Source organism: Salvelinus fontinalis, chromosome 6 (assembly GCF_029448725.1).
Source record: "Salvelinus fontinalis isolate EN_2023a chromosome 6, ASM2944872v1, whole genome shotgun sequence".
Classification (NCBI taxonomy): Eukaryota; Metazoa; Chordata; class Actinopteri; order Salmoniformes; family Salmonidae; genus Salvelinus; species Salvelinus fontinalis.
The window spans coordinates 78,357,512-78,375,169 of record NC_074670.1 but is presented as its reverse complement, the minus strand read 5'-3'; the positions used below and the strand labels follow the sequence as shown (position 1 = coordinate 78,375,169).

General features: G+C 39.3%; 1 protein-coding gene across 1 annotated transcript in view; it reads left to right on the top strand.

Moving 5' to 3' along the window:
* LOC129858506 (annexin A6-like) overlaps nt 1-13,537 on the top strand; it is a 34,010-nt gene extending 20,473 nt beyond the window's left edge. The window contains exons 18-25 of the mRNA XM_055927794.1: nt 84-174; nt 3,792-3,871; nt 3,997-4,050; nt 4,133-4,226; nt 6,455-6,550; nt 6,720-6,778; nt 8,763-8,885; nt 12,814-13,537. Coding sequence (XP_055783769.1) covers nt 84-174; nt 3,792-3,871; nt 3,997-4,050; nt 4,133-4,226; nt 6,455-6,550; nt 6,720-6,778; nt 8,763-8,885; nt 12,814-12,873 — 657 coding nt within the window. The 3' untranslated portion in view covers nt 12,874-13,537. The remainder of the gene's footprint in view (nt 1-83; nt 175-3,791; nt 3,872-3,996; nt 4,051-4,132; nt 4,227-6,454; nt 6,551-6,719; nt 6,779-8,762; nt 8,886-12,813) is intronic.
* Nucleotides 13,538-17,658: the final 4,121 nt, after the last annotated feature.

Below are 17,658 nucleotides of genomic sequence, written 5' to 3'. Positions count from 1 at the left end.
TGTTTGGCTGCTCAAACAAACCAGAATGACAACATCTCATTCCTATTCCGGGAGTCACACTAATTATTTCCATATTTTGCCAGGGGGCGGGGACAGACGAACATTCTCTGATTGAGATCCTGGTAACCAGGAGCAACGGGGAGATCCATGCCATGAACGCTGCCTACCGGGCTGGTGAGGCCTATAGCACACTCCATAATAATAATAGCCCTCTAGTCTGTGTTATAAGCAGTGGTTGTTGCCACACAGGCCATCACTGTTACACAGTCACCACTAGCCAGCCTCCACCAAGTACACACCATCCTATATAACTACTGTCTATACACACCATCCTATATAACTACTGTCTATACACACCATCCTATATAACTACTGTCTATACACACCATCCTATATAACTACTGTCTATACACACCATCCTATATAACTACTGTCTATACACACCATCCTATATAACTACTGTCTATACTGTCTATACACACCATCCTATATAACTACTGTCTAGACACACCATCCTATATAACTACTGTCTATACACACCATCATATATAACTACTGTCTATACACACCATCCTATATAACTACTGTCTATACACACCATCCTATATAACTACTGTCTACACTGTCTATACACACCATCCTATATAACTACTGTCTATACACACCATCCTATATAACTACTGTCTATACTGTCTATACACACCATCCTATATAACTACTGTCTATACTGTCTATACACACCATCCTATATAACTACTGTCTATACACATCATCCTATATAACTACTGTCTATACTGTCTATACACACCATCCTATATAACTACTGTCTATACACACCATCCTATATAACTACTGTCTACACACACCATCCTATATAACTACTGTCTATACACACCATCCTATATAACTACTGTCTATACTGTCTATACACACCATCCTATATAACTACTGTCTATACTGTCTATACACACCATCCTATATAACTACTGTCTATACACATCATCCTATATAACTACTGTCTATACTCACCATCCTATATAACTACTGTCTATACTCACCATCCTATATAACTACTGTCTACACACACCATCCTATATAACTACTGTCTACACTGTCTATACACACCATCCTATATAACTACTGTCTATACACACCATCCTATATAACTACTGTCTATACTCACCATCCTATATAACTACTGTCTATACTCACCATCCTATATAACTACTGTCTATACTCACCATCCTATATAACTACTGTCTATACTGTCTATACTCACCATCCTATATAACTACTGTCTATACTGTCTATACACACACCATCCTATATAACTACTGTCTATACTGTCTATACACACCATCCTATATAACTACTGTCTATACTGTCTATACACACCATCCTATATAACTACTGTCTATACACACCATCCTATATAACTACTGTCTACACACACCATCCTATATAACTACTGTCTACACTGTCTATACACACCATCCTATATAACTACTGTCTATACACACCATCCTATATAACTACTGTCTATACACATCATCCTATATAACTACTGTCTATACACACCAGCCTATATAACTACTGTCTATACACACCATCCTATATAACTACTGACTATACTGTCTATACACACCATCCTATAAAACTACTGTCTATACACACCATCCTATATAACTACTGTCTACACTGTATATACACACCATCCTATATAACTACTGTCTATACACACCATCCTATATAACTACTGTCTATACTCACCATCCTATATAACTACTGTCCATACTGTCTATATCCACCATTATATACATACAGTATTTATTGATATTGCAGCTCGTTCTGATATTTCTTAATTTCTTTCTTTTAATTCTGGGGGTATTAGTGTGTATTGTTTTGTGTTGCTAGGTACTGTATTACTGCACTGATGGAGCTAGAAACACAATCATTAGATATTACTGTACTGTTGGAGCTAGAAACACAATCATTAGATATTACTGTACTGTTGGAGCTAGAAACACAATCATTAGATATTACTGTACTGTTGGAGCTAGAAACACAAGCATTAGATATTACTGTTGGAGCTAGAAACACAATCATTAGATATTACTGTACTGTTGGAGCTAGAAACACAAGCATTAGATATTACTGTTGGAGCTAGAAACACAAGCATTAGATATTACTGTACTGTTGGAGCTAGAAACACAATCATTATGTATTACTGTACTGTTGGAGCTAGAAACACAAGCATTATGTATTACTGTTGGAGCTAGAAACACAAGCATTAGGTATTATTGTACTGTTGGAGCTAGAAACACAAGCATTATGTATTACTGTACTGTTGGAGCTAGAAACACAAGCATTATGTATTACTGTTGGAGCTAGAAACACAAGCATTATATATTACTGTACTGTTGGAGCTAGAAACACAAGCATTAGGTATTACTGTACTGTTGGAGCTAGAAACACAAGCATTATGTATTACTGTACTGTTGGAGCTAGAAACACAAGCATTATGTATTACTGTACTGTTGGAGCTAGAAATACAAGCATTATGTATTACTGTACTGTTGAAGCTAGAAACACAAGCATTAGATATTACTGTACTGTTGGAGCTAGAAATACAAGCATTATGTATTACTGTACTGTTGGAGCTAGAAACACAAGCATTATGTATTACTGTACTGTTGGAGCTAGAAACACAAGCATTAGGTATTATTGTACTGTTGGAGCTAGAAACACAAGCATTAGGTATTACTGTACTGTTGGAGCTAGAAACACAAGCATTATGTATTACTGTACTGTTGGAGCTAGAAACACAAGCATTATGTATTACTGTACTGTTGGAGCTAGAAACACAAGCATTAGGTATTATTGTACTGTTGAAGCTAGAAACACAAGCATTATATATTACTGTACTGTTGGAGCTAGAAACACAAGCATTAGATATTACTGTACTGTTGGAGCTAGAAACACAAGCATTAGATATTACTGTACTGTTGGAGCTAGAAACACAAGCATTAGATATTACTGTACTGTTGGAGCTAGAAACACAAGCATTATGTATTACTGTTGGAGCTAGAAACACAAGCATTTTGTATTACTGTTGGAGCTAGAAACACAAGCATTAGGTATTATTGTACTGTTGGAGCTAGAAACACAAGCATTAGGTATTATTGTACTGTTGGAGCTAGAAACACAAGCATTAGGTATTACTGTACTGTTGGAGCTAGAAACACAAGCATTATATATTACTGTTGGAGCTAGAAACACAAGCATTAGGTATTACTGCGCTGTTGGAGCTAGAAACACAAGCATTAGGTATTACTGTACTGTTGGAGCTAGAAACACAAGCATTAGATATTACTGCGCTGTTGGAGCTAGAAACACAAGCATTAGGTATTACTGTACTGTTGGAGCTAGAAACACAAGCATTAGATATTACTGCGCTGTTGGAGCTAGAAACACAAGCATTAGGTATTACTGTACTGTTGGAGCTAGAAACACAAGCATTAGATATTACTGCACTGTTGGAGCTAGAATACAAATACATTTTTTCTGTACCGGCAACAACATTTGCAAAATATGTGTACGCCTCAAATAAAAAATATCATTTTATTTGTTCTTTCACCTGTGGTACCTATTGTTGCCTTTAGGGGGAGCCAGTTGTTCTGGTAGCTGTTACTAAGCCATAACCCGCTGAAGCGCTGATCGTTACTGTAGCTATAAACACCTATGATTCATGAATAATAACCATGTATTAATCTTGGTCTGATGTCTTGCAGGCTATAAGAAGAGTATGGAAGAAGCTATCCAGTCGGACACCTCAGGACGCTTCAGTCAGATCCTCACATCGCTGGTGCAGGTAACGTTTATTTCCTCATACGTCTACAAAACAAAGAGCCATAATATGGCCGTCCATATATATTCTATAGGAGTGAGTGAAGTCTACATTAAAAAAAATACCTGTTGTGCTCTTCCTCCCCTCAGGGGGCGAGAGAGCAGGGTCCAGCCGACTGTGACAGAGCACTGGTGGACGCCCAGGTGAGTACATCATGCAACATGGCTCGCGCTCGTTCCATTTTCAATGGGGTTTATTGTGGAATATTGTTGATGCTCTTTTCAGGAACTGGCCGATGCCTGTAACGAAGACTCTGACGACATGGAGATTAAGTTCATGAGTATCCTCTGTACCAGGAGCTTCCCACATCTCAGGAGAGGTACCAGAGAAACACTGTTTATCACTACTGACCACATCTCAGGAGAGGTACCAGAGAAACACTGTTTATCACTACTGACCACATCTCAGGAGAGGTACCAGAGAAACACTGTTTATCACTACTGACCTCATCTCAGGAGAGGTACCAGAGAAACACTGTTTATCACTACTGACCTCATCTCAGGAGAGGTACCAGAGAAACACTGTTTATCTCTACTGACCACATCTCAGGAGAGTTACCAGAGAAACACTGTTTATCACTACTGACCACATCTCAGGAGAGTTACCAGAGAAACACTGTTTATCACTACTGACCACATCTCAGGAGAGTTACCAGAGAAACACTGTTTATCACTACTGACCTCATCTCAGGAGAGGTACCAGAGAAACACTGTTTATCACTACTGACCACATCTCAGGAGAGTTACCAGAGAAACACTGTTTATCACTACTGACCACATCTCAGGAGAGGTACCAGAGAAACACTGTGTATCACTACTGACCTCATCTCAGGAGAGTTACCAGAGAAACACTGTTTATCACTACTGACCTCATCTCAGGAGAGTTACCAGAGAAACACTGTTTATCTCTACTGACCTCATCTCAGGAGAGTTACCAGAGAAACACTGTTTATCACTACTGACCACATCTCAGGAGAGGTACCAGAGAAACACTGTTTATCACTACTGACCACATCTCAGAGAGAGTTACCAGAGAAACACTGTTTATCACTACTGACCACATCTCAGAGAGAGTTACCAGAGAAACACTGTTTATCACTACTGACCACATCTCAGGAGAGGTACCAGAGAAACACTGTTTATCACTACTGACCACATCTCAGGAGAGTTACCAGAGAAACACTGTTTATCACTACTGACCACATCTCAGAGAGAGTTACCAGAGAAACACTGTTTATCACTACTGACCACATCTCAGGAGAGGTACCAGAGAAACACTGTTTATCACTACTGACCACATCTCAGGAGAGGTACCAGAGAAACACTGTTTATCACTACTGACCTCATCTCAGAGAGTTACCAGAGAAACACTGTTTATCACTACTGACCACATCTCAGAGAGTTACCAGAGAAACACTGTTTATCACTACTGACCTCATCTCAGGAGAGTTACCAGAGAAACACTGTTTATCTCTACTGACCACATCTCAGAGAGTTACCAGAGAAACACTGTTTATCACTACTGACCACATCTCAGGAGAGTTACCAGAGAAACACTGTTTATCTCTACTGACCACATCTCAGAGAGGTACCAGAGAAACACTGTTTATCACTACTGACCACATCTCAGGAGAGGTACCAGAGAAACACTGTTTATCTCTACTGACCACATCTCAGAGAGTTACCAGAGAAACACTGTGTATCACTACTGACCTCATCTCAGGAGAGTTACCAGAGAAACACTGTTTATCTCTACTGACCACATCTCAGAGAGTTACCAGAGAAACACTGTTTATCACTACTGACCACATCTCAGGAGAGTTACCAGAGAAACACTGTTTATCTCTACTGACCACATCTCAGGAGAGTTACCAGAGAAACACTGTTTATCTCTACTGACCTCATCTCAGAGAGTTACCAGAGAAACACTGTTTATCACTACTGACCACATCTCAGGAGAGTTACCAGAGAAACACTGTTTATCACTACTGACCACATCTCAGGAGAGTTACCAGAGAAACACTGTTTATCTCTACTGACCACATCTCAGGAGAGTTACCAGAGAAACACTGTTTATCTCTACTGACCACATCTCAGGAGAGTTACCAGAGAAACACTGTTTATCACTACTGACCTCATCTCAGGAGAGGTACCAGAGAAACACTGTTTATCACTACTGACCACATCTCAGGACAGGTACCAGAGAAACACTGTTTATCACTACTGACCACATCTCAGAGAGTTACCAGAGAAACACTGTTTATCACTACTGACCTCATCTCAGGAGAGTTACCAGAGAAACACTGTTTATCACTACTGACCACATCTCAGGAGAGGTACCAGAGAAACACTGTTTATCACTACTGACCACATCTCAGAGAGGTACCAGAGAAACACTGTTTATCACTACTGACCTCATCTCAGGAGAGGTACCAGAGAAACACTCTTTTAGCACTAATGCGGTATTAGATAGACATATTATTGGGTACACAAGCCTCAATATCTGGCTTTTGCGATCGATGATTGGCATGTCATTTCTGTTTTTCAGTGTTCCAAGAGTTTGTCCGATGCAGCAATAAGGACATTGAACAGATCATCAAGAAGGAGATGTCTGGAGACGTGAAACAGGCCATGTATGGCATAGGTAAGGATTGTTGTGCATAGACTGCTTACTTACGTACTTACCTATTTAGGCCCTTGACTCCAGGGTGGAGTATAGGCCATTGAGGCTGTTGACAAATTACATCTTACAGGTTTGGGTATTGTAATATTTCGTTTTTGTTGACCTATCATATCTCTCTTTCTCTCTGCAGTTCGGAGTGTAAAGAACCAGCCTAGTTACTTTGCTGAGCGCCTGTACAAAGCCATGAAGGTAGGTCTATTTTGTCTTCTGTTACAAAATGGCTCCCATTGCAGTCCCACTATATTTCACTGGCCTGTGGATAGCTAGCTAAATGCAGTTTTTACGAGGCTAGCTGTTAGTACTAGCAGGGAAGGGATTCTCTGAGCAGTTCATGTTGTTGTTTATGTCTACCTGGTAGGCTATGTACTATGTGTTCTGTATTGTGGTTTTTATTGTGTTTGTTATTGTGTTTTTTATTGTGTTTTGTGTTGTGGGTTTTGTTTTGTGTTGTGTGTTGTTTTGTGTTTGTTTTGTATTGTGTTTTGTAATGTGATTGTTTTGTATTATGTTTTGTGTTTGTATTGTGTTTTGTGTTGTGTGTGTTGTGTTATGTATTGTGTTTTGTGTTGGTTTTGTATTGTGTTTTGTATTGTGATTATTTGGTATTAAGTTTTGTGTTTGTATGTGTTTTGTGCTGTGTTTTGTGTTGTGTTTTGTGTTGTGTTGTGTTTTGTTTGTTATTGTGTTTTGTATTGTGGGTTTTGTTTTGTGTTGTGTTGTGGGTTTTGTGTTTTGTGTTGTGTTTGTTTTGTATTGTGATTGTTTTGTGTTTGTATTGTTTTTGTGTTGTATTGTGTTTTGTGTTGTGTGTTGTATTTTCTTGTGTGTTGTGTATTGTATTGTGTTTTTTGTTTGTGTTGTGTTTTGTGTTTGTTTTGTATTATGTTTTGTATTGCGTTTTTGGTTTTGTGTTGTGTTTGTTTTGTAATGTGATTGTTTTGTATTGTGATTGTTTTGTGTTTGTATTGTTTTTGTGTTGTATTGTGTTTTGTGTTGTGTGTTGTATTTTGTTGTGTGTTGTGTATTGTATTGTGCTTTTTGTTTGTGTTGTGTTTTGTGTTTGTTTTGTATTATGTTTTGTATTGCGTTTTGTGTTTTGTGTTGTGTTTGTTTTGTAATGTGATTGTTTTTTATTATGTTTGTATTGTGTGTTGTGTTGTGTTTGTTTTGTATTGTGTTTGTTTTGTATTATGTTTTGTGTTTGTATTGTGTTTTGTGTTGTGTTGTGTTTTGTATTGTGTGCTGTGTTTTGTATTGTGTTTTGTGTTGTGTTTTTTATTGTTTGTATTGTGTTGTGTTTTTTGTTGTGTTTGGTGTTGTGTTTTGTGTGTGTTTTTTATTGTTTGTATTTTGTTGTGTTTTTTGTTGTGTTTGGTGTTGTGTTTTGTGTGTGTTTTGTATTGTGTTTGTTATTGTGTTTAGTATTGTGTTTTTTATTGTAGTTTGTATTGTGTTTTGTATTGTGTTTTGTGTTGTGGTGGGTTTTGTATTGTGTTTGGTGTTGTGTTTTGTGTTGTGTTTTGTGTTGTGGGTTTTGTGTTTGTTTTGTATTGTGTTTGTTTTGTATTATGTTTTGTGTTTGTATTGTGTGTTGTGTTTTGTATTGTGTTTTGTGTTGTGTTTCTGTTGTGTTTTGTGTTTGTTTTGTATTGTGTTTGTTTTGTATTATGTTTTGTGTTTGTATTGTGTGTTGTGTTTTGTATTGTGATTGTTTTGTGTTTGTATTGTTTTTGTGTTTTGTGTTGTATTGTGTTTTGTGTTGTGTTTCTGTTGTGTTTTGTGTTTGTTTTGTATTATGTATTGTGTTTGTATTGTGTGTTGTGTTTGTTTTTTATTATCTATTGTGTTTTGTGTTGTGTTTGTTTTGTATTATGTATTGTGTTTGTATTGTGTGTTGTGTTTGTTTTTTATTATCTATTGTGTTTTGTGTTGTGTTTGTTTTGTATTATGTTTTGTGTTTGTATTGTGTGTTGTGTTTGTTTTTTATTCTCTATTGTGTTTTGTGTTGTGTTTGTTTTGTATTGTGTTTGTTTTGTTTTGTGTTTTGTATTGTGTGTTGTGTTTTGTGTTGTGTTTGTGTGGACCCCAGTAAGAGTATAGATGTTGATACATCAACAGTGAATACTAGGGATCCAGCTATATGGATAACCATGTCGCTCTTTCCTCTCTGCAGGGAATGGGCACAGACGACAGGGCTCTCATCCGCATCATGGTCTCACGCAGCGAAGTCGACCTTTTCAATATTCGCAAAGAGTTCAAGGAGACTCACGACTGCTCTCTCCATGAATTCATCCAGGTAGAAACTATGGTTTTAAGTTTTTATATTTTACATGGCGATTAACACAATGCTGTCTACTGTCTGCTGTGCTTTACATGTCCCTTTACTTGTCCCTGTACCCTCGCACTGTCTGGTGTGTGCGTGCGTGCGTGCGTGCGTGCGTGCGTGCGTGCGTCTGTCTGTCTGTCTGTCTGTCTGTCTGTCTTGTTTTCTGTCGTACTACTCCGCTGCACATCCTCTTTTGGTTGAGACGGGTGGAACGGGGAATGGTTCTCTATAGCTTCCTGTGTTGGGTGGGGCTTTTGGCGCTGCGGCTGCCAAAATACAGCTGTTTAGGAATTTCCCCAGCATGCTCGACTTCCTCTATGTAAGCCGCCAAGCGTGATTGGCTAGGAGATGCCGAGGCAGGAAGTGCCTCAATAACAGATCTATACTGGCTCTCACATGTATAAAAAAATAAATTAAAACAAAGTAGAAAAACAAACTGGGTTGTGTACTAAATGTCACCCTATACCCTATGTAGTGCACAACCCTATGGGTCCTGGAGAGAATAGGGTTCCATTTGGGACACTCACCCAGTAATAACTTCTGCAGGATAGGGTGGCCTTTAAATAATGTCTATGATATTAGCTTTGTCCCAGAGGAGGATATGATAATGGAGCCGGAGGGGACGGCTGCCATTTTACGGGCTCCTTACCAACTGTGCTATTTTGTTAGTTTGTTTTGCATTGTTTGTAACTCATTTATGTACATAATGTTGCTGCTACCGTCTCTTATGACCCGAAAAGAGCTTCTGAACATCGGATGTGAGCAAGACCTTCAAACAGGTCAACATTCACAAAGCCGTAGGGCCAGAAGGATTACCAGCATGTTTACTGAAAGCATGCGCGGACCAACTGGCAAGTGTCTTCACTGACATTTTCAACCTCTCCCTGACCGAGTCTGTAATACCAACATGTTTCAAGAAGACCACCGTAGTCCCTGTGCCTAAGAAGAACGCTAAGGTAATCTGCCTAAATGATTAACGCCCCGTAGCACTCACGTCAGTAGCCATGAAATGCTTTGAAAGGCTGGTTGTGGCTCCCATCAACACCATCATGCCGGAAACCCTAGGCCCACTCCAATTTGCATACCGCCCCAACAGATCCACAGATGATGCAATCTCAATTGCACTCCACACTGCCCTTCCCCACCTGGACAAAAGGAACACCTATGTGAGAATGCTGTTCATTGACTACAGCTCATCGTTCAACACCATAGTGCCCACAAAGCTCATCACTAAGCTAAGGACCCTGGGACAAAACACCTCCCTCTGCAACTGGATCCTGGACTTCCTGACGGGCCGCCCCCAGGTGGTAAGGGTAGGCAACAACATATCTGCTACGCTGATCCTTAACACAGGGGCCCCTCAGGGGTGCGTGCTTAGTCCCCTCCTGTACTCCCTGTTCGTACACGACTGCGTGGCCACGCACGACTCCAACACCATCATTAAGTTTGCAGACGACACAACAGTGGTAGGCCTGATCACCGACAACGATGAGACAGCCTATAGGGAGGAGGTCAGAGACCTGGCAGTGTGGTGCCAGGACAACAACCTCTCTCTCAATGTGTGCAAGACAAAGGAGCTGATCGTGGACTATAGGAAAAGGAGTGCCGAACAGGCCCCCATTAACATCGACGGGGCTGTAGTGGAGCAGGTTGAGAGCTGCAAGTCCCTTGGTGTCCACATCCCCAACAAACTCACATCGTGAAGAGGGCACGACAAAACTTTTTCCCCCTCAGGAGACTGAATAGATTTGGCATGGGTCCCCAGAGCCTCAGAAAGTTCTACAGTTGCACCATTGAGAGCATCCTGATCGGTTGCATCACCGCCTGGTATGGCAACTGCTCGGCATCTGACCATAAGGTGCTACAGAGGGTAGTGTGTACGGCCCAGTACATTACTTGGGACCAAGTTTACTGCCATCCAGGACCTATATTATAGCCCCCCCACCCCCCCCCCCACCCACCCCCTGTTTTTACACTGCTGCTCCTCGCTGTTTATTATCTATGCATAGTCACTTTACAAATGATCTTATCTAACCTGTACCCCCGGACATTGACTCGGTACCGGTACCCCATGTATATAGCCTCGTTATTGTTATGTAATTATCTTGTTTTACTTTTAGATTTTATTAGATATTTTTACTTTAGTTTATTTAGTATATATTGAACTGCATTGTTAGTTAAGGGCTTGTAAGTAAGCATTTTCACGGTAAGGTCTACACCTGTTGTATTCGGCGCGTGTGACAAATAAAATTTGATTTGATTTGACTTGAAGAGCTATTATGGAATGGTGGAGATTGATTGACGGATCGGTTGATAGAGTGGAGGTGTCACGTGCTGTCAATGCAGTTGTTGTGCCATAAAAATACAATAAAATCGAACTCGATTTGGAGACATTCTTATTACTGTGTAAAATGCCGTTTTGCATGAATAATGTATTTCAAAATGAATTTTGAACTTAGGTTCTGACAAGCGATAACTTCTTTGCTTTCTATTAATGTTTTTCCACTAACCCTGTGTGTCTCTGTGAGGTACTGTGTCTGTCTCTGTTATTGTACTGTACTGTATGTGTCTCTGTGATGTACTGTACTGTATGTGTCTCTGTGAGCTACTGTGTGTGTCTCTGTGAGGTACTGTACTGTATGTGTCTCTGTGAGGTACTGTGTGGGTCTCTGTATGGTACTGTACTGTATGTGTCTCTGTGAGGTACTGAATGTGTCTCTGTGAGGTACTGAATGTGTCTCTGTTATTGTACTGTACTGTGTGTGTCTCTGTGAGGTACTGTACTGTGTGTGTCTCTGTTATTGTACTGTACTGTGTGTCTCTGTGAGGTACTGTCCTGTGTGTGTCTCTGTGAGGTACTGTATGTGTCTCTGTGATGTACTGTGCTGTGTGTCTCTGTTATTGTACTGTACTGTGTGTGTCTCTGTTATTGTGCTGTACTGTGTGTGTCTCTGTGAGGTACTGTACTGTGTGTGTCTCTGTGAGGTACTGCATGTGTCTCTGGGATGTACTGTGCTGTGTGTCTCTGTTATTGTACTGTACTGTGTGTGTCTCTGTTAATGTCCTGTACTGTGTGTGTCTCTGTCAGGTACTGTACTGTATGTGTCTCTGTGATGTACTTTATGTGTCTCTGTGAGGTACTGTACTGTATGTCTTTGTGAGGTACTGTGTGTGTCTCTGTGAGGTACTGTACTGTGTGTGTCTCTGTGAGGTACTGTACTGTGTGTGTCTCTGTTATTGTACTGTGTTTCTCTGTGAGGTACTGTATGTGGCTCTGTGATGTACTGTACTGTATGTCTCTGTGAGGTACTGTATGTGTCTGTGTGACGTTACTCAGTTGACAATGCTTTTACTGTGGGAGCTGCATCACTGATTAGTACCGCCACTCTGAATAACTTATAACTTATAATATTTATATAGCTATATGATGTGTGATATAATCTAAGTTATAAAATATGCAATATAATCTAAGTTATAAACTGGGTGGTTCGAGCCCTGAATGCTGATTGGCTGAATGCCGTGGTATATCAGACCGTATACCACGGGTATGACGTTGGTAACCAATTTATAATAGCAATAAGGCACCTCGGAGGTTTGTGATATATGGCCAATATACCACGTCTAAGGGCTGTGTCCAGGCACTCCGCGTTGCGTTGTGCGTAAGAACAGCCCTCAGCCGTGGTATATTGGCCATATACCACACCCCCTCTGGCCTTATTGCTTAATTATATAATATGTGATATAATAACGTAAACACTCAGTAAAAGAGACACTAAATACTCCTTCCTCTCAATATGTGTTCAATTTTGTGTTGAAAATCCGTTTCCTAAATAGGCTATTTGGGACGGAGACTGTTTTCGTTTTTAAGTTCCTAAAAAGCTGTTGCTTCCTCTTTCAGGGTGATACCTCAGGAGACTACCGTAAGACCCTGCTGATGCTGTGTGGAGGACAAGACTAGAACCAGAACCACCCGGCAGGCTTCCAGAAGGCTCTAGAACACCAGTGGAGCTTCTAGAACCCTCTAGAACACCAACTGAAGCTGTCAATCTACCGGTCAACTGTGCTGTGCGTGCATCCCCATTGAACCCAGTGGGGATAGTCAGTCTGCTCTGTTTGTCCCTCACCGCTGCCACTCCTCTGCCAAAGTGACCTATGACCTCAACAGCCTCCCCACATAGTCCCTGTTCCGTTCAGCCTTCCTAGCTTCCTTGAAGTAATCGCAGATGTAATTTGGTTCAAGTGATTTTAGGGTGCTAACCATGTACACCTGTCACTAACTAATGATGCATTTCTAAAGAAGTGGAACAGAAGCCAAAGCTCTGTGCTGTCACCTCCGTGTCAGCTAGCCTGTCTTCTTCATGTCAAACCTTTCTTCTTTCTTTTTTTAAACAGAACTTCTGTACTGTTCGTGGTATTTACATTGAAAGTGAGAGAAAGGAAACTGCTTGGCTATGTGTCTAACTGTCAACCTATTGAAGACTTGAAGTGTTTTTTTTTTTTTTTTGTATAACGCTTCTACAATGCGATAGGTCAATAGGTCATCCATCCAATGAATACTGTATGGTTTTAGGAACGTTACATTGTTGCGCCTGATAATTAAAGAAATGCGTGGTAGTACTGTATTCTGTTTCCTTGTCTGTTTTTTTTTAAAGACAGATTTGACTGATAAGATATGACCTATATTATAACAAATACATATAAACATGCATAGATGTTCAAACAGCATTGAATACCTTTCAACCAAATTCCTCTTCGGTCCATATTGTGTGTAAAAATGCACATATTGCATGTCATTTGGCTGAGATCATTTTAAAGCCTCGTGTTGATCTCTGCTGACAGTGCTCCAGATACAGCAGGACCGTGTCAATGTCTCTAACGTACCAAATGGCACGTTATCCCCTATATAGGGCACTACTTTTGACCAGAGCCCTATGAGCCCTGGTCAAAAGTAGTGCACTACATAGGGAACAGGGTGCCATTTGGTACGTGTCACTGTGGTTCACTATGTTTCGCTACCTGGGTAGCTTCTGGGTGCAGTTCAATGATTAACTATTGATGTTGCCAGAAGGGCACTGGGCAGAGCTTTAGAATCAGGAAACTCCCTACATACATCCTAAACAACACCCTATTCCCTACGCAGTGCGCTTCTTTTAACCAGACCCCTACGGGTCCAGGTCAAGTGTAGTGCACTATTTAGGGAATAGCAAATGGTACTCTATTCGGGAATAGGCTACCACTTTGGACACGGCACTTTTATATAATTCACTCAATGCCTCTCTCACTGAACCAACAGTACATAAAAGTGAACCAATCTTTAAAAAACAGGGCGTTGTGGTCTTCTCAGTCCTCATAAATCACTGTGTCTCATTAAAGACAGGGTTGATGCCCGTCATCACAGTCATCAAAAGGGTTTTCATTGATAATATAATTGCCATTTTCTTTTTAATCACATCCATTCTGTTCTTTATTTCATACACCTTGGCAGGACTGTAAGAGAGATCTCTAAATTATATATCTTCTCTGGCATGTACAGTTAGTGTACACAATATTGAGAACACCTGTTCTTTCCATAATATAGACTGGCCAGGTGAAAGCTATGATCCCTTGTTGATCTCAGTTTTTATATCCACTTAAAGCAGTGTATATGAAGGGGGTGAGACAGGTTAAACAATGAAGGATTGTTTGTTGTTGTTGTGCGGCATTCAGAGGATGAATGGGCGAGACAAAATGTCAGTGTCTTTGAACGGGGTCTGGTAGTAGGTGCCAGGATCACCGGTTTGTGCCAAGAACTGTAACACTGCTGGGGTTTTTCACGCTCAACAGTTTCCCGTGTGTATCAAGAATGGTCCACCACCCAAAGGACATCAAGCCAAATCCCAACTGTGGGAAGTATCGGAGTCAACATGGGCCATCGATGTGGAACGGGGGGTGGAACGTGGGGGGGGGGGGGGGGGGGGGGGTGCTACCCAATATTAGGAGAAGGTGTTCTTAATGTTTTGTACACTCAGTGTATAGTTAGTTACATGTACAGTTAGAATCAGTGGAGGCTGCTGAGGGGATGAAGGCTCATAATAATGGCTGGAACGGAGCAAATGGAATGGCATCAAACACATACTGTAGAAACCATGTGTTTGACATCATTCCACTCATTCCTCTCCAGCTATTATCACGAGCCCGTCCTCCTCAATTAAGGTGCCAACAACCTCCTGTGGTTAAAATATAGTCATGTCAGACAACTACTGTGACTACTGACAAGAGGCCTCACAATGTCTCACTCTACTGAATGTAATGAGCTGTATAATGTACTGTATAATGTACTGTATGATGTACTGCATGATGTACTGTATAATGTACTGTATAATGTACTGTATGATGTACTGTATGATGTACTGTATAATGTACTGTATGATGTACTGTATGATGTATGCTGTACTGTATGATGTACTGTATAATGTACTGTATGATGTATGATTTACTGTATGATGTACTGTATGATGTACTGTATGATGTACTGTATAATGTATGATGTACTGTATGATGTATGATGTACTGTATGATGTACTGTATGATGTACTGTATGATGTACTGTATGATGTATGATGTACTGTATGATGTACTGTATGATGTACTGTATGATGTACTGTATGATGTATGATGTACTGTATGATGTACTGTATAATGTACTGTATGATGTATGATGTACTGTATGATGTATGATGTACTGTATGATGGATGATGTACTGTATTACATATGATGTACTGTATGATGTAGTGTATGGTGTACTGTATAATGTATGATGTACTGTATAATGTACTGTATGATGTATGATGTATTGTATGATATATGATGTACTGTATGATATATGATGTACTGTATGATATATGATGTACTGTATGATGTAGTGTATGGTGTACTGCATTATGTATGATGTACTGTATGATGTACTGTATGATGTATGATGTACTGTATGATGTATAATATACTGTATGATGGATGATGTACTGTATTACATATGATGTACTGTATGATGTAGTGTATGGTGTACTGTATTATGTATGACGTACTGTATGATGTACTGTATAATGTACTGTATGATGTACTGTATGATGTATGCTGTACTGTATGATGTACTGTATAATGTACTGTATGATGTATGATGTACTGTATGATGTACTGTATGATGTACTGTATGATGTACTGTATAATGTACTGTATGATGTACTGTATGATGTATGATGTACTGTATGATGTACTGTATAATGTACTGTATGATGTATGATGTACTGTATGATGTATGATGTACTGTATGATGGATGATGTACTGTATGATATATGATGTACTGTATAATGTATAATATACTATATGATGTAGTGTATGGTGTACTGTATGATGTATGATGTACTGTGTGATGCATCATCTACTGCATAACATATGCTGTATTGTATGATGTACGATGTACTGTACGATGTACTGTATGATGTATGATGTACTGTATGATGTACTGTATGATGTATGATGTACTGTATGATGTATGATGTACTGTATGATGGATGATGTACTGTATTACATATGATGTACTGTATGATGTAGTGTATGGTGTACTGTATCATGTATGATGTACTGTATGATGTACTGTATGATGTATTATATGGTGGGTGATGTACCGTATAACGTATAATTTACTGTATAACATATGATGTACTGTATGATATATGATGTACTGCATGATATATGATGTACTGTATAACATATGATGTAGTGTATGATGTAGTGTATTATGTACTGTGTTATGTACTGTATGATGTACTGTATGATGTATGATGTACTGTATGTTGTATGATGTACTATATGATGTATGATGTACTGTATGATGTATGATGTACTGTATGATGTACTGTATGATGTATGATGTACTGTATGTTGTATGATGTACTGTATGTTGTAAGATGTACTGTATGTTGTATGATGTACTGTATGTTGTATGATGTACTATATGATGTATGATGTACTGTATTATGTATGATGTACTGTATGATGTACTGTATGATGTATGATGTACTGTATGATGTATGATGTACTGTATGTTGTATGATGTACTATATGATGTATGATGTACTGTATGATGTATGATGTTTTGTATGACATATGATGTACTGTATGATATATGATGTACTGTATGAGATATGATGTACTGTATGATGTAGTGTATGGTGTACTGTATCATGAATGGTGTACTGTATGATGTATGGTATTCTGCATGATGGATGATGTACTGTATTACATATGATGTACTGTATTATGTAGTGTATGGTGTACTGTATTATGTAAGACGTACTGTATGATGTACTGTATGATGTACTGTATGATGTACTGCATGATGTACTGTATGATGTATGGTATACTGTATGATGGATGATGTACTGTATTACATATGATGTACTGTATTATGTAGTGTATGGTGTACTGTATTATGTAAGACGTACTGTATGATGTACTGCATGATGTACTGTATGATGTACTGTATGATGTATTATGTACTGTATGATGTACTGTATGATGTACTGTATGATGTATTATGTACTGTATGATGTACTGTATGATGTACTGTATGATGTATTATGTGCTGTATGATGTACTGTATGTTGTATGATGTACTGTATGACGTGTGATGTATGATGTACTGTATGATGTACTGTATGATGTACTGTAAGATGTATGATGTACTGTATGACGTATGATGT